The 22,053-nt window shown below is 44.7% G+C and overlaps 1 protein-coding gene across 1 annotated transcript in view; it reads right to left on the minus strand.

The window, feature by feature from the left end:
• LOC123742415 (dolichyl-diphosphooligosaccharide--protein glycosyltransferase subunit TUSC3) overlaps window positions 1-22,053 on the minus strand; it is a 129,789-nt gene that overhangs the window by 11,864 nt on the left and 95,872 nt on the right. Inside the window, exons 7-9 of the mRNA XM_045716436.2 lie at window positions 15,206-15,269; window positions 11,015-11,089; window positions 714-804 (exon numbers count right to left, since the gene is read on the minus strand). Coding sequence (XP_045572392.1) covers window positions 714-804; window positions 11,015-11,089; window positions 15,206-15,269 — 230 coding nt within the window. The remainder of the gene's footprint in view (window positions 1-713; window positions 805-11,014; window positions 11,090-15,205; window positions 15,270-22,053) is intronic.

Consider the following 22,053-nt stretch of genomic DNA (forward strand, 5'->3'; position numbering starts at 1 on the left):
GTTGTTCAGTAGATTTCATTGCGATCTGACTGTATTAAGTGTCATTCAGTAGATTTCATTGCGATCTGACTGTATTAAGTGTTGTTCAGAAGTTCTCTCGGACTGCGTGCTGCTAACTGTTGTTTTGATGATTAAGGGTGTTACTTGAAGGCATCTATATTCTGATATCTGGAGAATCTGGATGTGTCCTAAATGCTACCCTACCAGATCTCTACGGGTCCTGGACAAAAGTAGTGCCCATAAAAGAAAAATGGGCGCTATTTGGGGCAAAGCCGTTGATTCGAGCCGAGGCTGACAAAATCCTTCACTCAGCTTCTTTTTTGGGATAAAGCATCTGACGACTCATCTGACGACTCATCTGACGACGTTCTAAAGTGGGTGAAGTTGACTTCCAGGTGCATTTTGGGTTGGCTCGGTTAGGAAAAAATGCAACACTGGGATGTTCTGGGTGAAAAGTGTCTGGATGTGTTCCATGTTAGAGGGTGGATGGTGTGAACTTAGCCACCCCTGATTCAATGTAGATCCCCTGGAGACCTGGAGTGAAGTACTCTATTCATTCACTATGTAGGGCCAGGAGTTTATCCAGACCACCTCACCTGGAAAAACTCTGGCACAGACGTTTTCCTGGTTAAGTCACGTGTCCAGGAAAACTCCTGGCCCTAATTGTGTGAATGACCTTGGTAAATGGTGAAGTCCAGGTGTGTGTGTGTTACCTGTAGGGGTAGCCGTGGTACTTGGACCTGAAGATAGACAGCAGGAAGCTGAAGAAGAACACGACCAGGCCCAGTCCCACCAGGCAGATAACTGAAACACACAACACAACATTCACACACACACACACACACACACACACACACACACACACACACACACACACACACACACACACACACACACACACACACACACACACACACACACACACACACACACACTACCCCACACACACACACGTGTTCACCCCTTTAGTATGCTAACGAGGCAATTTATAGTTATTTTGGGACGGTTAAAAACACCTCAATGACAAAAGATGACTGGACTGTTAAAATCACCTCAATGACAAAAGATGAGAATGATTCGCTCTCTCTCCCTCGGCCATATTCCCCACTGCAGTATGTTGTCTGGTAGTATAACTAGCTAGAAGACAGTGGTAAGTGTAAAGGGTGTGTGGAGGGCCTATTGAATGGATCTGATGTCAGCACTGAGATCCTTCAACAGTCCTCTACTTAGCTATGGGCTGAAGCCAGGGCTGAGAGGAACTAATGTCCATGTCAAATTGTAATGTAAGCTCTTCATAATCATCACTGAGGCTTATATTCTGACGTTTACCAGCCTGTGGTTTTTACAATCATATCGATTTTTTTTAATAACGTGTTTCTATGAAAATTAGTCACTACGACATCGTCCCAAACACTACGTTTGACCAAGGCCCAAAGGGAGGGAACAGGGTGCCATTTGGGACTCATGCTGTGTGAGTCTAATGCAATGTGAATGATGGGTGTTTCTGCTGATTTAACGGCCCGACAGTTCTAGCTGAGAGACAAACTTAAAAAGGGGCTTGTTTTCTCCATGTGCTGTCGGTCGACACGTTGCAGACGGATGAAGGACTGCCACTGGACATGTTACAAACACCTTGTTTTGCATTTTAATTACCGATATCTCAAGGATAACTGCTTGTGTACATCTGTGTGTGTGTACATCTATGTGTGTGTGTACATCTATGTGTGTGTGTCCGGTCTCAGTAGAACTACAACAGTGGGCCTCTGAAGCTCTGTATTAATCATGTTTACATTACACTCCAGCACACATACACACACACACACACACACACACACACACACACACACACACACACACACACACACACACACACACACACACACACACACACACACAACGTGGGGGTCAGGGTTCATCTCTCTGGTGTTAATTAAAGGAAGAGTGGACTGAGTGCCGGCCTCTTCACATCTGCCAGACTTAATGGACAGTTATGCAAATATCCATCATGCTTATACAAATGATAATGTCATGTCATTATGTATGCAGCATGTGGGTTCCACTGGAACTACCTCAGTGAGTCTAGCGGACTGGAAGGGGAAGGGGCTGTAATGTGTGTGTGTGTGTGTGTGTGTGTGTGTGTGTGTGTGTGTGTGTGGGGGGGGGGGGGGGGGGCACGACTCAGTCATAAAACATTAGCTGGGGAAACATGCCATGGTACCTCTGTACCTCCCCCTGCTGTGAGGAGACCCCTTACACACACACGGACACACACAGAGTGGGAGAAGAGAGGAGCAGGGGAAGGAGGAGGAGAGAGGAGCAGGGGAAGGAGAAGAGAGAGGAGCAGGGGAAGGAGAAGAGAGAGGAGCAGGGGAAGGAGGAGGAGAGAGGAGCAGGGGAAGGAGGAGGAGAGAGGAGCAGGAGAAGGAGGAGAAGAGAGGAGCAGGGGAAGGAGGAGGAGAGAGGAGCAGGGGAAGGAGGAGGAGAGAGGAGCATGGGGAAGGAGGAGGAGAGAGGAGCAGGGGAAGGAGGAGAGAGGAGCAGGAGAAGGAGAAGAGAGAGGAGCAGGGGAAGGAGAAGAGAGAGGAGCAGGGGAAGGAGGAGGAGAGAGGAGCAGGGGAAGGAGGAGGAGAGAGGAGCAGGAGAAGGAGAAGAGAGAGGAGCAGGGGAAGGGGAAGGAGGAGGAGAGAGGAGCAGGGGAAGGAGGAGGAGAGAGGAGCAGGGGAAGGAGGAGGAGAGAGGAGCAGGGGAAGTAGGAGGAGAGAGGAGCAGGGGAAGGAAGAGAGAGGAGTAGGGGAAGGAGGAGGAGAGAGGAGCAGGGGAAGGATGAGGAGAGAGGAGCAGGGGAAGGAGGAGGAGAGAGGAGCAGGGGAAGGAGGAGAGAGAAGGGGAAGGAGGAGGAGAGGAGCAGGGGAAGGAGGAGAGAGAAGGGGAAGGAGGAGAGAGGAGCAGGGGAAGGAGGAGGAGAGAGGAGCAGGGGAAGGAGGAGGAGAGAGGAGCAGGGGAAGGAGGAGGAGAGAGGAGCAGGGAAGGAGGAGAGAGAAGGGGAAGGAGGAGGAGAGGAGCAGGGGAAGTAGGAGAGAGGAGCAGGGGAAGGAGGAGGAGAGAGGAGCAGGGGAAGGAGGAGGAGAGAGGAGCAGGGGAAGGAGGAGGAGAGAGGAGCAGGGGAGGAGGAGAGGAGCAGGGGAAGGAGGAGAGAGGAGCAGGGGAAGGAGGAGAGAGGAGCAGGGGAAGGAGGAGGAGAGAGGAGCAGGGGCAGGAGGAGGAGAGAGGAGCAGGGGAAGGAGGAGAGAGAAGGGGAAGGAGGAGGAGAGGAGCAGGGGAAGGAGGAGAGAGAAGGGGAAGGAGGAGAGAGGAGCAGGGGAAGGAGGAGGAGAGAAGGGGAAGGAGGAGAGAGGAGCAGGGGAAGTAGGAGAGAGGAGCAGGGGAAGGAGGAGAGAGGAGCATGGGAAGGAGGAGAAGAGAGGAGCAGGGGAAGGAGGAGAGAGGAGCATGGGGAAGGAGGAGAGAGGAGCATGGGGAAGGAGGAGAGAGGAGCAGGGGAAGGAGGAGAGAGGAGCAGGGGAAGGAGGAGAGAGAAGCAGGGGAAGGAGGAGAGAGGAGCATGAGGAAGGTGGAGAGAGGAGCATGGGAAGGTGGAGAGGGGAGCATGGGGAAGGAGAAGAGAATGGGAAGGAGGAGGAGAGAGGAGCAGGGGAAGGAGGAGGAGAGAGGAGCAGGGGAAGTAGGAGGAGAGAGGAGCAGGGGAAGGAGGAGAGAGGAGTAGGGGAAGGAGGAGGAGAGAGGAGCAGGGGAAGGATGAGGAGAGAGGAGCAGGGGAAGTAGGAGAGAGGAGCAGGGGAAGTAGGAGAGAGGAGCAGGGGAAGTAGGAGAGAGGAGTAGGGGAAGGAGGAGGAGAGAGGAGCAGGGGAAGGAGGAGGAGAGAGGAGCAGGAGGAGAGAGGAGCAGGGAAGGAGGAGAGAGAAGGGGAAGGAGGAGGAGAGGAGCAGGGGAAGGAGGAGAGAGAAGGGGAAGGAGGAGAGAGGAGCAGGGGAAGGAGGAGAGAGAAGGGGAAGGAGGAGAGAGGAGCAGGGGAAGGAGGAGGAGAGAGGAGCAGGGGAAGGAGGAGGAGAGAGGAGCAGGGGAAGGAGGAGAGAGAAGGGGAAGGAGGAGGAGAGGAGCAGGGGAAGGAGGAGAGAGAAGGGGAAGGAGGAGAGAGGAGCAGGGGAAGGAGGAGGAGAGAGGAGCAGGGGAAGGAGGAGGAGAGAGGAGCAGGGGAAGGAGGAGAGAGAAGGGGAAGGAGGAGGAGAGGAGCAGGGGAAGGAGGAGAGAGAAGGGGAAGGAGGAGAGAGGAGCAGGGGAAGGAGAAGAGAAAAGGGGAAGGAGGAGAGAGAAGATATGAGGAGGAGGAGTGTTTGTGTATACATGTGTGTGTATGCCTCATGTGGGATGTCCCTTCTGGAAAACATATTCTCACCCCCACAGAGAGAGATGGACACATGCTCAGACACACATCACATATTCTGACATAGGCAACAGTACAGTGTTGAGACGAATGTGCTTTTTATTGTTCACCATGTTATTGCCCTGTACACCGGTTTACATATTTCTCCAAGCAGTACAGCATTTCTGGAACATCCTGATATTTAGCTCTACTGTACTGTTAATAGCAGAGAGAAATGACTTCTGGTATTGAAGAACATCTATCTGGTCCTAGCCTTGTTCACACCGTGGTGGTTTCTAAATAGGAGAGTGGAATCTCACTCCTTTGAAGTATGCATTGACTGAGGTGATATAATTGAATGAGAGAGGACAGAGAGACAGAGACACACAGAGAGAGAGAGAGAAAGAGAGAGAGAGAGAAAGAGAGAGAGAGAGAAATAAAGAAGAACAGAGACAGAGGGACAGAGAGAGACAGAAGGACAGAGAAAGAGACAAAGAGCGAAACAGAGAGCGAGACAGAAAGACAGACAGAAAGAGAGACTGAAATTGAATTGAGAGAGACAGAGAGAGAGAAGACAGAGAGAGAGGAGAAAGAGAGAGGAGAGACAGAGAGAGAGGAGAGACAGAGAGAGAGGATAGACAGAGAGAGAGGAGACAGAGAGAGAGGAGACAGAGAGAGAGGAGACAGAGAGAGGAGACAGAGTGAGAAGAGACAGAGAGAGAGAGGAGACAGAGAGAGAGAGGAGACAGAGAGAGAGGAGAGACAGAGAGAGGAGAGACAGAGAGAGGAGAGACAGAGAGAGGAGAGAGAGAGGAGACAGAGAGAGAGGAGACAGTGAGAGAGGAGACAGAGAGAGAGGAGACAGAGAGAGAGGAGACAGAGAGAGAGGAGACAGAGAGAGGAGAGACAGAGAGAGGAGAGACAGAGAGAGGAGAGAGAGAGAGGAGAGACAGAGAGAGGAGAGACAGAGAGAGGAGAGACAGAGGAGACAGAGGACACAGAGAGAGGAGACAGAGAGAGAGGAGACAGAGAGAGAGGAGAGACAGAGAGAGGAGAGACAGAGAGAGGAGAGACAGAGAGAGGAGAGACAGAGAGAGGAGAGAGAGAGGAGACAGAGAGAGAGGAGACAGTGAGAGAGGAGACAGAGAGAGAGGAGACAGAGAGAGAGGAGACAGAGAGAGGAGAGACAGAGAGAGGAGAGACAGAGAGAGGAGAGACAGAGAGAGGAGAGAGAGAGGAGAGAGAGAGAGGAGACAGAGAGAGGAGACACTGACAGAGAGAGGAGACACTGACAGAGAGAGGAGACAGAGACAGAGAGAGGAGACAGAGAGAGAGGAGACAGAGACAGAGAGAGGAGACAGAGAGAGAGGAGACAGAGACAGAGAGAGGAGAGAGAGAGAGAGGAGAGACAGAGAGAGAGGAGACAGAGAGAGGAGAGATGAGAGAGAGACAGAGAGAGGAGAGACAGAGAGAGAGGAGACAGAGAGAGGAGAAAGAGAGAGAGGAGAGACAGAGAGAGGAGAGACAGAGAGAGGAGAGACAGAGAGGAGAGAGACAGAGAGGAGAGAGAGAGAGGAGAGAGAGAGAGAGGAGAGAGAGAGAGGAGAGACAGAGAAAGGAGACAGAGAAAGGAGACAGAGAAAGAGGAGACAGAGAAAGAGGAGACAGAGAAAGAGGAGACAGAGCGGAGAGAGACAGAGAGGAGAGAGACAGAGAGGAGAGACAGAGAGAGGAGAGACAGAGAGAGGAGAGATAGAGAGAGAGGAGACAGAGAGAGGAGAGATAGAGAGAGAGTGGGATAAGTGGTGAGACAGGGAGTGGTGACACCAGGATATTTTGTGGGTGACTCATTAAGTGTGTGTTATTGCTCATTCTCATGGACCTGTTGGCATAATGTGTGTGACTGTGTGTTTTCACTGGGAGATGTGTGTAGCTCCAGTCTGAGGCTGATTCATTTAAATGTAATTAAAAATGTGTGAGCTTGCATCCATGCGTGCATGTGACTACGTGACTGAACAGTAGTTAGTGACAGTGTGTGTGACTGAACAGTAGTTAGTGACAGTCTGTGTGACTGAACAGTAGTTAGTAAATGTCTGTGTGACTGAACAGTAGTTAGTAAATGTCTGTGTGACTGAACAGTAGTTAGTGACAGTGTGTGTGTGACTGAACAGTAGTTAGTGACAGTCTGTGTGTGACTGAACAGTAGTTAGTGTCAGTCTGTGTGTGACTGAATAGTAGTTAGTAAATGTCTGTGTGACTGAACAATAGTTAGTGACAGTGTGTGTGTGACTGAACAGTAGTTAGTAACAGTCTGTGTGTGACTGAACAGTAGTTAGTGACAGTGTGTGTGACTGAACAGTAGTTAGTGACAGTCTGTGTGTGACTGAACAGTAGTTAGTGACAGTCTGTGTGTGACTGAACAGTAGTTAGTGACAGTCTGTGTGTGACTGAACAGTAGTTAGTGACAGTCTGTGTGTGACTGAACAGTAGTTAGTGACAGTCTGTGTGTGACTGAACAGTAGTTAGTGACAGTCTGTGTGTGACTGAACAGTAGTTAGTGACAGTCTGTGTCAGTCTGTGTGACTGAACAGTAGTTAGTGTCAGTCTGTGTCAGTCTGTGTGACTGAACAGTAGTTAGTGACAGTCTGTGCGACTGAACAGTAGTTAGTGTCAGTCTGTGTACATGAACAGTAGTTAGTGACAGTCTGTGCGACTGAACAGTAGTTAGTGACAGTCTGTGCGACTGAACAGTAGTTAGTGACAGTCTGTGCGACTGAACAGTAGTTAGTGTCAGTCTGTGTACATGAACAGTAGTTAGTGACAGTCTGTGTGACTGAACAGTAGTTAGTGACAGTCTGTGTGACTGAACAGTAGTTAGTGACAATGTGTGTCAGTCTGTATGACTATGTGATTGAACAGTAGTTAGTGTCAGCCTGTATGACTATGTGATTGAACAGTAGTTAGTGTCAGCCTGTATGACTATGTGATTTAACAGTAGTTAGTGTCAGCCTGTATGACTATGTGATTGAACAGTAGTTAGTGACAGTGTGTGACTATGTGATTGAACAGTAGTTAGTGTCAGCCTGTATGACTATGTGATTGAACAGTAGTTAGTGAGAGTGTGTGACTATGTGATTGAACAGTAGTTAGTGACAGCCTGTATGACTATGTGATTGAACAGTAGTTAGTGACAGTGTGTGACTATGTGATTGAACAGTAGTTAGTGTCAGTCTGTATGACTATGTGATTGAACAGTAGTTAGTGACAGTGTGTGACTATGTGATTGAACAGTAGTTAGTGTCAGCCTGTATGACTATGTGATTGAACAGTAGTTAGTGTCAGTGTGTGACTATGTGATTGAACAGTAGTTAGTGTCAGTGTGTGACTATGTGATTGAACAGTAGTTAGTGTCAGTGTGTGACTATGTGATTGAACAGTAGTTAGTGACAGCCTGTATGACTATGTGATTGAACAGTAGTTAGTGTCAGCCTGTATGACTATGTGATTGAACAGTAGTTAGTGTCAGCCTGTATGACTATGTGATTGAACAGTAGTTAGTGTCAGTGTGTGACTATGTGATTGAACAGTAGTTAGTGTCAGTGTGTGACTATGTGATTGAACAGTAGTTAGTGTCAGTCTGTATGACTATGTGATTGAACAGTAGTTATTGTCAGTGTGTGACTATGTGATTGAACAGTAGTTAGTGACAGTGTGTGACTATGTGATTGAACAGTAGTTAGTGACAGTGTGTGACTATGTGATTGAACAGTAGTTAGTGACAGTGTGTGACTATGTGATTGAACAGTAGTTATTGTCAGCGTGTGACTATGTGATTGAACAGTAGTTAGTGACAGCCTGTATGACTATGTGATTGAACAGTAGTTAGTGACAGTGTGTGACTATGTGATTGAACAGTAGTTAGTGACAGTGTGTGACTATGTGATTGAACAGTAGTTAGTGTCAGTCTGTATGACTATGTGATTGAACAGTAGTTAGTGTCAGTCTGTATGACTATGTGATTGAACAGTAGTTAGTGACAGTGTGTGACTATGTGATTGAACAGTAGTTAGTGACAGTGTGTGACTATGTGATTGAACAGTAGTTAGTGTCAGTGTGTGACTATGTGATTGAACAGTAGTTAGTGTCAGCCTGTATGACTATGTGATTGAACAGTAGTTAGTGTCAGTGTGTGACTATGTGATTGAACAGTAGTTAGTGACAGTGTGTGACTATGTGATTGAACAGTAGTTAGTGACAGTGTGTGACTATGTGATTGAACAGTAGTTAGTGTCAGTCTGTATGAGTATGTGATTGAACAGTAGTTAGTGTCCGTCTGTATGACTATGTGATTGAACAGTAGTTAGTGACAGCCTGTATGACTATGTGATTGAACAGTAGTTAGTGTCAGTGTGTGACTATGTGATTGAACAGTAGTTAGTGTCAGTGTGTGACTATGTGATTGAACAGTAGTTATTGTCAGTGTGTGACTATGTGATTGAACAGTAGTTAGTGTCAGTGTGTGACTATGTGATTGAACAGTAGTTAGTGTGTGTCAGTGTGTGACTATGTGATTGAACAGTAGTTAGTGTCAGTCTGTATGAGTATGTGATTGAACAGTAGTTAGTGTCCGTCTGTATGACTATGTGATTGAACAGTAGTTAGTGACAGCCTGTATGACTATGTGATTGAACAGTAGTTAGTGTCAGTGTGTGACTATGTGATTGAACAGTAGTTATTGTCAGTGTGTGACTATGTGATTGAACAGTAGTTAGTGTCAGTGTGTGACTATGTGATTGAACAGTAGTTAGTGTCAGTGTGTGACTATGTGATTGAACAGTAGTTAGTGTCAGCCTGTATGACTATGTGATTGAACAGTAGTTAGTGACAGTGTGTGACTATGTGATTGAACAGTAGTTAGTGTCAGCCTGTATGACTATGTGATTGAACAGTATTTAGTGTCAGCCTGTATGACTATGTGATTGAACAGTAGTTAGTGACAGCCTGTATGACTATGTGATTGAACAGTAGTTAGTGTCAGCCTGTATGACTATGTGATTGAACAGTAGTTAGTGTCAGCCTGTATGACTATGTGATTGAACAGTAGTTAGTGACAGTGTGTGACTATGTGATTGAACAGTAGTTAGTGTCAGCCTGTATGACTATGTGATTGAACAGTAGTTAGTGACAGTGTGTGACTATGTGATTGAACAGTAGTCTCATTAGGGTGGGCTCCAGTGCTGCTGATCCTGTTATGGCGGTGGCCTTCGTCAGGCTGGGGTTAACTGGGTTTGATGGAGCCTCTATTAGCTTTCATTTCGCCCAGCAGCTGCCACTGTTTTCACTGTGCGTGTGTGTGTTTTCACTGAGCCGCTGCAAGTTGATCAGCCACCGCAATCACACACACATGCTAACAATGGTGGAAGGGTGTGTGTGTGTGTGTGGCGTGCATATTAACACAACATCCGGTTATTGGTGCTTCTGTGTGCTATAAAGGTCAGTGATTTCCCCCTAATAGAAATCTGATAAAGCCCTGCATCACTCCTTCAGTTTATATTGCTAAGTGTTTTTAAAGATTTCACTCATTACAGAGAACATTTAAAGATATTATCTTATCAAGCCTTTTAATCGATTTTGTTCAACGTGTACTCGCGCTAAAGTAAATCTGATCCCGGACCAGGGAAACGGCTGATCCAACTGTTTCATTTCGCTGCCTGTTTGTTTCTTCGTGAGAGCTAATTTAAGCCCTGATTATAATATCCCTCATTAGCTACGCAGCTTGGTCTGGGCTGTGCTTTTCAGGATTAGCACACGAGATCAAAGTTCAGCCAACCTCTGATTCCACCACTGGCTTAAGCCCCATAATAGGAACATGATCCTAGCGCGCTAATTAGCATTTCAAAGGCTTGTTAGCGGTTGATGCTAAAAGGAAAGCTTATGACGGTAACAATGGAAAACTGGCATTTGCCTTTACTTGACATTGTTAAGGGGATAACACACCCCTTTAACAGCCATTTGGTTTTTAGGTTTACTTATCTGGATCATGCTCGGTGGAGAAGTTGTGTCTGAACACTCCACACTCAGCAGCTATAACAGTAGAGTTGAAGAGTGATTGGGTGACTGATGTCAAAGACCAGGACGTTATCTCATCAGTATTTTCAGCGTAACAATTATTAACAGGATGCTAGTTTCATGCTGTGTGTGATTGAGTTTTCAGACACACACACACACACACACACATAAACAAATGCAGGTGACCCAATCACTGACAGTGGAACAAGAGATCCTCTTCATTTCCATACAAAGTCTCTCTATACTAACCACAACTATCACACCCCTCATACTACAGAGATTACAACGCAGCAGCAGGACTATTCAACTGTAGTCCTGGAGCCAAGGTAGAAAACCTTCTGGCCATTTCCTCCTTCTAATCAGGGACCTGGGACAGCACTGACCAACCACCTGATAGTTCACCAGTTGACTAGCAGGTAGAGAAGGAAAGCAGCAGTACAGTACTTGGGCCCTTGGGGGCCCGGCAGCTGAATGGCCCTGTAACACAGTCCGTGATACAGTAACAAATAAGAAGGAATCCCTCACTTCTCCTCTTGCCCACATCTCCTTTGGACGTCGCCGCCTCGTTGAGCAGGACCATCCCCATGGTGATGGCGGCATCTGTGGGCAGTTGTCAAGGAAACGGACTAACCACAGTGTGTGTGCTGTAAGAGTATGTTTGTGATAGTGTGTGCATGCACTGTGTATAACCCAGACAATGCCAATCTTCCAAAAGTCAAAAGTCTATTTAGCTGCAGTGTGTTTTCACTCAGTGTGAGCAGTGAGCCGTTAACTCTAGACTGTGAACGTAGCGATTACTGAGGGATAAGTGGTTAATCAACTCCTCAGCTATAGTAGCTATTGTACAGGCATTGCTAACGACGGATAGGAGACGGCTGGAGAACAGAAGGAGAAGAGATGCCGATGGACGACGACGTTAGCTGTGGACAGGGGAGTTGTGTGGACCACCCAGTCATAAAGACTCTGAGGTTCGGATCACTGGCTGCACTCATCTTGACGCCTATTTAGGAAGTTCCAATAGCTCAGCGGGTTAGAGTGTAGTGCTGGTAACGCCACGGTCGTGGGTTTGATTCCCGCACGGGCCACATACCATATACTGAACACTACCTGTCACTGTGGATAGAAGTGTCTGGTATTATGACCAGTAAAATAAGGAAAATGAAATATTATCAAAACAATTTAAGTTGTGTATTACAGTCATACCTAAAGCAAGTCTAGCCATTTCCTTGTGCACGGGCTCTCATGCATATGGAAATCATGTATCTTTTTGAAAGGCCACTTCCATGACTAAACTAGGCCACCTTAGATGGAACACATCGTGGTGTTGAGAAGCTTGACAACAGCATATGTGATTATGCCAACGGGTCAACAGCCTGAGACATACACATACACACCTGCGTACGCACACAGTCCCCTGCTTGTCAGGGATCGGCTTCTCCTCTCCCCAAGCAGTGTGTGAGTGTGAGTCTGTGTGTGGGTGTGGGGGTTGGACAGAGCCAACACGGAGCAAACAAACATTCTAATTAAAGTGGAATTAAAGCTGGAAGAGACTGGAGATAGTGCTAATGAAAAAAGAAGACAACTGCCAGCTGTGTGTGTGTGTGTGTGTGTGAGTCTCAGGCCTCATTCTCAAGGCTGCTGCTCTCAAGCCTTTTAGCATGTGTTCCATTGATTATGTGTGAGAGCTACAGATGCAGCGGTGTTTGAATGTGAACCAGAGAGAAAAGGGTAGAGCGTGTGGGTGGAACTGTGTTTTGTGTACAGCTGTGCATCATGTCAGTGTGTTTGTATGGGCCCTTTACAGATGCTGCCTGACGTATGTGTGCCTTTGTGTTTTCACTGGTGTCTATATCCCACATATGTCCCATCCACCCCCCCCAGAATGACACTGTAGGTCTCTACAGCAATACACTATGGACTAGAATGACACTGTAGGTCTCTACGGTGATACACTATGGACTAGAATGACACTGTAGGTCTCTACGGTGATACACTATGGACTAGAATGACACTGTAGGTCTCTATGGTGATACACTATGGACTAGAATGACTGTAGGGCTCTACGGTGATACACTATGGACTAGAATGACACTGTAGGTCTCTACGGTGATACACTATGGACTAGAATGACACTGTAGGTCTCTACGGTGATACACTATGGACTAGAATGACACTGTAGGTCTCTATGGTGATACACTATGGACTAGAATGACACTGTAGGTCTCTATGGTGATACACTATGGACTAGAATGACACTGTAGGTCTCTACGGTGATACACTATGGACTAGAATGACACTGTAGGTCTCTACGGTGATACACTATGGACTAGAATGACACTGTAGGATACAGTAAGGACTAGAATAACTGTAGGTCTCTACAGCAATACACTATGGACTAGAATGACTGTAGGTCTCTATGGTGATACACTATGGACTAGAATGACACTGTAGGTCTCTACGGTGATACACTATGGACTAGAATGACTGTAGGTCTCTACTGTGATACACTATGACTAGAATGACACTGTAGGTCTCTACGGTGATACACTATGGACTAGAATGACACTGTAGGTCTCTACGGTGATACACTATGGACTAGAATGACACTGTAGGGCTCTACGGTGATACACTATGGACTAGAATGACACTGTAGGTCTCTATGGTGATACACTATGGACTAGAATGACACTGTAGGTCTCTATGGTGATACACTATGGACTAGAATAACTGCAGGTCTCTACAGCAATACACTATGGACTAGAATAACACTGTAGGATACAGTAAGGACTAGAATAACTGTAGGTCTCTACGGCGATACACTATGGACTAGAATGTCACTTTAGGATACAGTAAGGACTAGAATGACTGTAGGTCTCTACTGTGATACACTATGGACTAAAATGACACTGTAGGTCTCTACGGCGATACACTATGGACTAGAATGTCACTTTAGGATACAGTAAGGACTAGAATGACTGTAGGTCTCTACTGTGATACACTATGACTAGAATGACACTGTAGGTCTCTATGGTGATACACTATGGACTAGAATGACACTGTAGGTCTCTATGGTGATACACTATGGACTAGAATGACACTGTAGGTCTCTATGGTGATACACTATGGACTAGAATGACACTGTAGGTCTCTATGGTGATACACTATGGACCAGAATGACGCCAGATACAGTTGAAGTCGGAAGTTTACATACACCTTAGTCAAATACATTTAAAATCAGTTTTTCACAATTCCTGACATTTAATCCTAGTAAAAATTCCCTGTCTTAGGTCAGTTAGGATCACCACTTTATTTTAAGAATGTGAAATGTCAGAATAATAGTTGAGAGAATGATTTATTTCAGCTTTTATTTCTTTCATCACATTCCCAGTGGGTCAGAAGTTTACATAAACTCAATTAGTATTTGGTAGCATTGCCTTTAAAGGGCTAGGGGGCAGTATTTACACTGCCGGATAAAAAACGTACCCGATTTAATCTGGTTACTACTCCTACCCAGTAACTAGAATATGCATATACTTATTAGATATGGATAGAAAACACCCTAAAGTTTCTAAAACTGTTTGAATGGTGTCTGTGAGTATAACAGAACTCATATGGCAGGCAAAAACCTGAGAGATTCCTTTACAGGAAGTGGCCTGTCTGACCATTTATTGGCTTTCTTTGACATCTCTTTCCAAAACAAAGGATCTCTGCGGTAACGTGACACTTCCCACGGCTCCCATAGGCTCTCAGAGCCCGGGAAAAAGCTGAATGTCGTCATTCCAGCCCCAGGCTGAAACACATTATCGCCTTTCTCAAGTGGCCGATCAGGGGACAGTGGGCTTAGGCGCGTGCACTGGTTGCCCCCGTCTTTCTTTTTTTCCTCTGTTTACCTAATTGCAGATTCCCGGTCGGAATATTACATGAAAAAGCATGTGCAAGCAAGGAGGCCTACAAACCTGACTCTTGAATAGGTAGTGAATACAGGCTTCCCATTGGTTACTCCTCCATATCATATAGAGTGTTGGGATCGGCTAAACTTTGAACATTGAGATATTAAATGAATGATAGGAAATGAAAGAGACAGAGTTATGTTAAAAGTTAATGGTTCTCAGAAGAGAGACAGAAGGCTTTGGAATGTGTTTGATGGAGGAGACGAGAGTGATGTGTTGATACAGGGGAGACAGATGGACATCTGTGTATTAGATGAAAGAGGAGTTGAGGTCAGGAGGTGAGGACAGATTCTCATAAGAGAGTAATAAATGTTTGGAATACTGTTACCCTCTTTCTTAGCTTCCTGTAGAACTATAAAATTTAAGGATTGGAGAGAAAGGGGATTGTCTTAAGTAGGATGAATATAAACTGTGAAGTCTGAAATCTTTTGCTGTCTGTTTTCAGCTGTACAGAACCTTTGGGGAATGATTAAACTTGGTTAAAGCTTCTCTAGTGTCCGTGAGTTATTTACTCAGAAAAATAAGAACCGAACAAGAGAAAGTAGTGAATACAGGCTTCCCATTGGTTCCTCCTCTGTATCATATAGAGGAAGTAGTGAATACAGGCTTCCCATTGGTTACTCATCTGTATCATATAGAGTACTGTAGGTAGTAAGTATAGGCTTCCCACTGGATAATCCTCTGTATCATATATAGTGGTTATTGAATACAGGCTTCACATTGGTTAATCCTCGGTTCTCCCATGAGGCCTTCGTCTTAAGGATACTGAGCAGCAGGATGATGTGGGACTCAGCTACAAACTGGGCCTGGCTGCTCCCATGGATATAACTCTGAAAAAGAGAGAGGGGGGAGAACCGGAGAGAGAGGTAGAGAGAAAGACAGAGAGAGAGAGTGAAAGAGAGGTAGAGGTAGAGAGAGAAGTTAAAATGTTAGTCACAATTGGTCAAAATTCCCTTATTATGAAAAAACGGTAAGGAGAGAGATGGAATTGGAGAGACGTACAGCACGTGAGCTATAGACCATGAATGAGAGAGAGGGGGGAAAAGGCCAAGATAAAAAATGTACAAATGAAATGGGTAAAAATTCCCTCACAATGGCCACATATTTCACAACGGTGCTAAACACTTGCTAGCTGTGTGGCTTCAAGATAAGCAATGCCTATTCCCCGTCTTTTGACTCACACACACACACACACACACCAGAAAAATAATCATGGCCCTATGCCTTTTCACAACTCCATGAAAGAGGAGTCTGGTCTACCTGTTGTCACAAGGTCAAGGCACAACGCATTACTAACAGTGGCCAATCACAACGCATTACTAACCGTGGCCAATCACAACTCTTTAGTAACTAACCTTAGCCAATAGGAGAGAATGTACACTACAGTGTAGTCAGTTACCAGGAAAGTGTCCTCACACAAGGAGCCTGTGTCTCCACTGATAAGAAAACATCTATTTCCTATCCTTGTCCACGGTGTGCGTGTGTGTTTTTACGAGACAAAGCGGTCAAACTGAGGCCCACCGGCTACACAGTATGGAGGGGAAAAAAGGCATCCCATGTCCCTGTACATACCATCTATCTTCCTACGCCGATAAGATGCCACAGGTGGGTGTGTGTGTTTACCAACCACAGTGGCTGTAAATAATTGAATTGCAGACCGTTGGACAGAATCCATTCTGATTCTACTAGAGAACCCAATAGCAGAGAAATGTCTATCGTGAGCCCCAGGAAGAATAGCTGAGGGCCTATCGTGAGCCCCAGGAAGAATAGCTGAGGGCCTATCGTGAGCCCCAGGAAGATTAGCCGAGGGTCTATCGTGAGCCCCAGGAAGAATAGCTGAGGGCCTATCGTGAGCCCCAGGAAGAATAGCCGAGGGCCTATCGTGAGCCCCAGGAAAAATAGCTGAGGGCCTATCGTGAGCACCAGGAAGAATAGCCGAGGGCCTATCGTGAGCCCCAGGAAGAATAGCTGAGGGCCTATCGTGAGCCCCAGGAAGAATAGCTGAGGGCCTATCGTGAGCCTCAGGAAGAATAGCTGAGGACCCAAATAAACTAAACTATCAATGGTTGATAGAAAAAATAAATGCAAGACAAATTCCTATGTACTGGTAGGAAAGATGGGGGCACAAGAGAATGATGACGGTGTGCTTTGCAGCTAGCTAAGGCCTCTTTCTATAAAGACACTGTCTCATCATACTATACCTGGTAACATGCTTGCTTTACTTTTAGGGTTGCAAAATTATGGTAACTTTCCCCAAATTCCTAAGTTCTCCAGGAACCAAAAAAATTCCCTGAATCAAGAAGTGAATAAGTATGAATTCCTGAATCTTCAAACAGTATTTCTGGAGAACCAGGAAATGTTGGATAAGTGTTTTCGCACCCCATTTACTTACTGTTTCCCTTCTAGTACATTAGGTTCTGTTGATAACATAGAAACAGGATGAATTCATTCCATTCCCATGGTTGATAACATGGACATTTAACAGCCATATAGATACTGGTGTCAGTGCCATTTGTCCTCATTTGGTCCCTGTGTGTGTGTGTGTGTGTGTGTGTGTGTGTGTGTGTGTGTGTGTGTGTGTGTCTGTGTGAGAAAGAGAGAGCGTGTGTGTGCGGGCGCTCGCTGCACTTCCGCGGGTGTGTGTGCAGTCCTGTCGTACGCGTGTGAGTGAGTCATCCGTTCCCCGTATCTCCGCTAGGCTACGTATGTGACAGAAAACAACCAGAAAACTGAGTAGAGGAGAGGAGTATATTAGAGAACTGAGTAGAGGAGAGGAGTATATTAGAGAACTGAGAAGAGGAGTATATTAGAGAACTGAGGAGAGGAGTATATTAGAGAACTGAGTAGAGGAGTATATTAGAGAACTGAGTAGAGGAGAGGAGTATATTAGAGAACTGAGTAGAGGAGTATATTAGAGAACTGAGGAGAATATTAGAGAACTGAGGAGAGGAGTATATTAGAGAACTGAGTAGAGGAGTATATTAGAGAACTGAGTAGAGGAGAGGAGTATATTAGAGAACTGAGTAGAGGAGAGGAGTATATTAGAGAACTGAGTAGAGGAGTATATTAGAGAACTGAGGAGAGGAGTATATTAGAGAACTGAGTAGAGGAGTATATTAGAGAACTGAGGAGAAGAGAGGAGTATATTAGAGAACTGAGGAGAAGAGAGGAGTATATTAGAGAACTGAGGAGAAGAGAGGAGTATATTAGAGAACTGAGGAGAGGAGTATATTAGAGAACTGAGGAGAGGAGAGGAGAGGAGTATATTAGAAAACTGAGTAGAGGAGTATATTAGAGAACTGAGGAGAGGAGTATATTAGAGAACTGAGTAGAGGAGTATATTAGATAACTGAGGAGAGGAGTATATTAGAGAACTGAGTAGAGGAGAGGAGTATATTAGAGAACTGAGGAGAGGAGTATATTAGAGAACTGAGTAGAGGAGTATATTAGATAACTGAGTAGAGGACTATATTAGAGAACTGAGGAGAGGAGTATATTAGAGAACTGAGGAGAGGAGGAGAATATTAGAGAACTGAGGAGAGGAGTATATTAAAGAACTGAGTAGAGGAGTATATTAGAGAACTGAGGAGAGGAGTATATTAGAGAACTGAGGAGAGGAGTATATTAGAGAACTGAGGAGAAGAGAGGAGTATATTAGAGAACTGAGGAGAGGAGAGGAGTATATTAGAGAACTGAGGAGAGGAGTATATTAGAGAACTGAGGAGAGGAGTATATTAGAGAACTGAGGAGAGGAGTATATTAGAGAACTGAGTAGAGGAGTATATTAGAGAACTGAGGAGAGGAGTATATTAGAGAACTGAGGAGAGGAGTATATTAGAGAACTGAGGAGAGGAGAGGAGTATATTAGAGAACTGAGGAGAGGAGAGGAGTATATTAGAGAACTGAGGAGAGGAGGAGTATATTAGAGAACTGAGGAGAGGAGGAGTATATTAGAGAACTGAGGAGAGGAGTATATTAGAGAACTGAGGAAAGGAGTATATTAGAGAACTGAGGAGAGGAGTATATTAGAGAACTGAGGAGAGGAGTATATTAGAAAACTGAGGAGAGGAGTATATTAGAGAACTGAGTAGAGGAGTATATTAGAGAACTGAGTAGAGAAGTATATTAGAGAACTGAGTAGAGGAGTATATTAGAGAACTGAGGAGAGGAGTATATTAGAGAACTGAGGAGAGGAGTATATTAGAGAAATGAGGAGAGGAGTATATTAGAGAACTGAGGAGAGGAGTATATTAGAGAACTGAGGAAAGGAGTATATTAGAGAACTGAGGAGAGGAGTATATTAGAGAACTGAGGAGAGGAGTATATTAGAGAACTGAGGAGAGGAGTATATTAGAGAACTGAGGAGAGGAGAGGACTATATTAGAGAACTGAGGAGAGGAGGAGTATATAAGAGAACTGAGGAGAGGAGTATATTAGAGAACTGAGGAGAGGAGTATATTAGAGAACTGAGGAGAGGAGTATATTAGAGAACTGAGGAGAGGAGTATATTAGAGAACTGAGGAGAGGAGGAGTATATTAGAGAACTGAGGAGAGGAGAGGAGTATATTAGAGAAATGAGGAGAGGAGTATATTAGAGAACTGAGGAGAGGAGTATATTAGAGAACTGAGGAGAGGAGTATATTAGAGAACTGAGTAGAGGAGTATATTAGAGAACTGAGGAGAAGAGAGGAGTATATTAGAGAACTGAGGAGAAGAGAGGAGTATATTAGAGAACTGAGGAGAAGAGAGGAGTATATTAGAGAACTGAGGAGAGGAGTATATTAGATAACTGAGGAGAGGAGTATATTAGAGAACTGAGTAGAGGAGAGGAGTATATTAGAGAACTGAGGAGAGGAGTATATTAGAGAACTGAGTAGAGGAGTATATTAGATAACTGAGTAGAGGACTATATTAGAGAACTGAGGAGAGGAGTATATTAGAGAACTGAGGAGAGGAGGAGAATATTAGAGAACTGAGGAGAGGAGTATATTAAAGAACTGAGTAGAGGAGTATATTAGAGAACTGAGGAGAGGAGTATATTAGAGAACTGAGGAGAGGAGTATATTAGAGAACTGAGGAGAAGAGAGGAGTATATTAGAGAACTGAGGAGAGGAGAGGAGTATATTAGAGAACTGAGGAGAGGAGTATATTAGAGAACTGAGGAGAGGAGTATATTAGAGAACTGAGGAGAGGAGTATATTAGAGAACTGAGTAGAGGAGTATATTAGAGAACTGAGGAGAGGAGTATATTAGAGAACTGAGGAGAGGAGTGTATTAGAGAACTGAGGAGAGGAGAGGAGTATATTAGAGAACTGAGGAGAGGAGAGGAGTATATTAGAGAACTGAGGAGAGGAGGAGTATATTAGAGAACTGAGGAGAGGAGGAGTATATTAGAGAACTGAGGAGAGGAGTATATTAGAGAACTGAGGAAAGGAGTATATTAGAGAACTGAGGAGAGGAGTATATTAGAGAACTGAGGAGAGGAGTATATTAGAAAACTGAGGAGAGGAGTATATTAGAGAACTGAGTAGAGGAGTATATTAGAGAACTGAGTAGAGAAGTATATTAGAGAACTGAGTAGAGGAGTATATTAGAGAACTGAGGAGAGGAGTATATTAGAGAACTGAGGAGAGGAGTATATTAGAGAAATGAGGAGAGGAGTATATTAGAGAACTGAGGAGAGGAGTATATTAGAGAACTGAGGAAAGGAGTATATTAGAGAACTGAGGAGAGGAGTATATTAGAGAACTGAGGAGAGGAGTATATTAGAGAACTGAGGAGAGGAGTATATTAGAGAACTGAGGAGAGGAGAGGACTATATTAGAGAACTGAGGAGAGGAGGAGTATATTAGAGAACTGAGGAGAGGAGTATATTAGAGAACTGAGGAGAGGAGTATATTAGAGAACTGAGGAGAGGAGTATATTAGAGAACTGAGGAGAGGAGTATATTAGAGAACTGAGGAGAGGAGGAGTATATTAGAGAACTGAGGAGAGGAGAGGAGTATATTAGAGAAATGAGGAGAGGAGTATATTAGAGAACTGAGGAGAGGAGTATATTAGAGAACTGAGGAGAGGAGTATATTAGAGAACTGAGGAGAGGAGAAGTATATTAGAGAACTGAGGAGAGGAGAGGAGTATATTAGAGAAATGAGGAGAGGAGTATATTAGAGAACTGAGGAGAGGAGTATATTAGAGAACTGAGGAGAGGAGTATATTAGAGAACTGAGGAGAGGAGTATATTAGAGAACTGAGGAGAGGAGTATATTAGAGAACTGAGTAGAGGAGTATATTAGAGAACTGAGTAGAGGAGAGGAGTATATTAAAGAACTGAGTAGAGGAGAGGTGTATATTAGAGAACTGAGTAGAGGAGTATATTAGAGAACTGAGGAGAGGAGTATATTAGAGAACTGAGTAGAGGAGTATATTAGAGAACTGAGGAGAAGAGAGGAGTATATTAGAGAACTGAGGAGAGGAGTATATTAGAGAACAGAGGAGAGGAGAGGAGTATATTAGAGAACTGAGTAGAGGAGTATATTAGAGAACTGAGTAGAGGAGTATATTAGAGAACTGAGGAGAGGAGTATATTAGAGAACTGAGGAGAGGAGAATATTAGAGAACTGAGGAGAGGAGAATATTAGAGAACTGAGGAGAGGAGAGGAGTATATTAGAGAACTGAGGAGAGGAGTATATTAGAGAACTGAGTAGAGGAGTATATTAGAGAACTGAGTAGAGGAGTATATTAGAGAACTGAGTAGAGGAGAGGAGTATATTAAAGAACTGAGTAGAGGAGAGGAGTATATTAGAGAACTGAGTAGAGGAGTATATTAGAGAACTGAGGAGAGGAGTATATTAGAGAACTGAGGAGAGGAGTATATTAGAGAACTGAGGAGAGGAGTATATTAGTGAACTGAGGAGAGGAGAGGAGTATATTAGAGAACTGAGGAGAGGAGAGGAGTATATTAGAGAACTGAGGAGAGGAGGAGTATATTAGAGAACTGAGGAGAGGAGGAGTATATTAGAGAACTGAGGAGAGGAGTATATTAGAGAACTGAGGAAAGGAGTATATTAGAGAACTGAGGAGAGGAGTATATTAGAAAACTGAGGAGAGGAGTATATTAGAGAACTGAGTAGAGGAGTATATTAGAGAACTGAGTAGAGAAGTATATTAGAGAACTGAGTAGAGGAGTATATTAGAGAACTGAGGAGAGGAGTATATTAGAGAACTGAGGAGAGGAGTATATTAGAGAAATGAGGAGAGGAGTATATTAGAGAACTGAGGAGAGGAGTATATTAGAGAACTGAGGAGAGGAGTATATTAGAGAACTGAGTAGAGGAGTATATTAGAGAACTGAGGAGAGGAGAGGAGTATATTAGAGAACTGAGGAGAGGAGGAGTATATTACAGAACTGAGGAGAGGAGTATATTAGAGAACTGAGGAAAGGAGTATATTAGAGAACTGAGGAGAGGAGTATATTAGAGAACTGAGGAGAGGAGTATATTAGAGAACTGAGGAGAGGAGTATATTAGAGAACTGAGGAGAGGAGGAGTATATTAGAGAACTGAGGAGAGGAGAGGAGTATATTAGAGAAATGAGGAGAGGAGTATATTAGAGAA

This window comes from Salmo salar, chromosome 04 (genome assembly GCF_965601325.2).
Source record: "Salmo salar chromosome 04, fSalSal1, whole genome shotgun sequence".
Taxonomy (NCBI): Eukaryota; Metazoa; Chordata; class Actinopteri; order Salmoniformes; family Salmonidae; genus Salmo; species Salmo salar.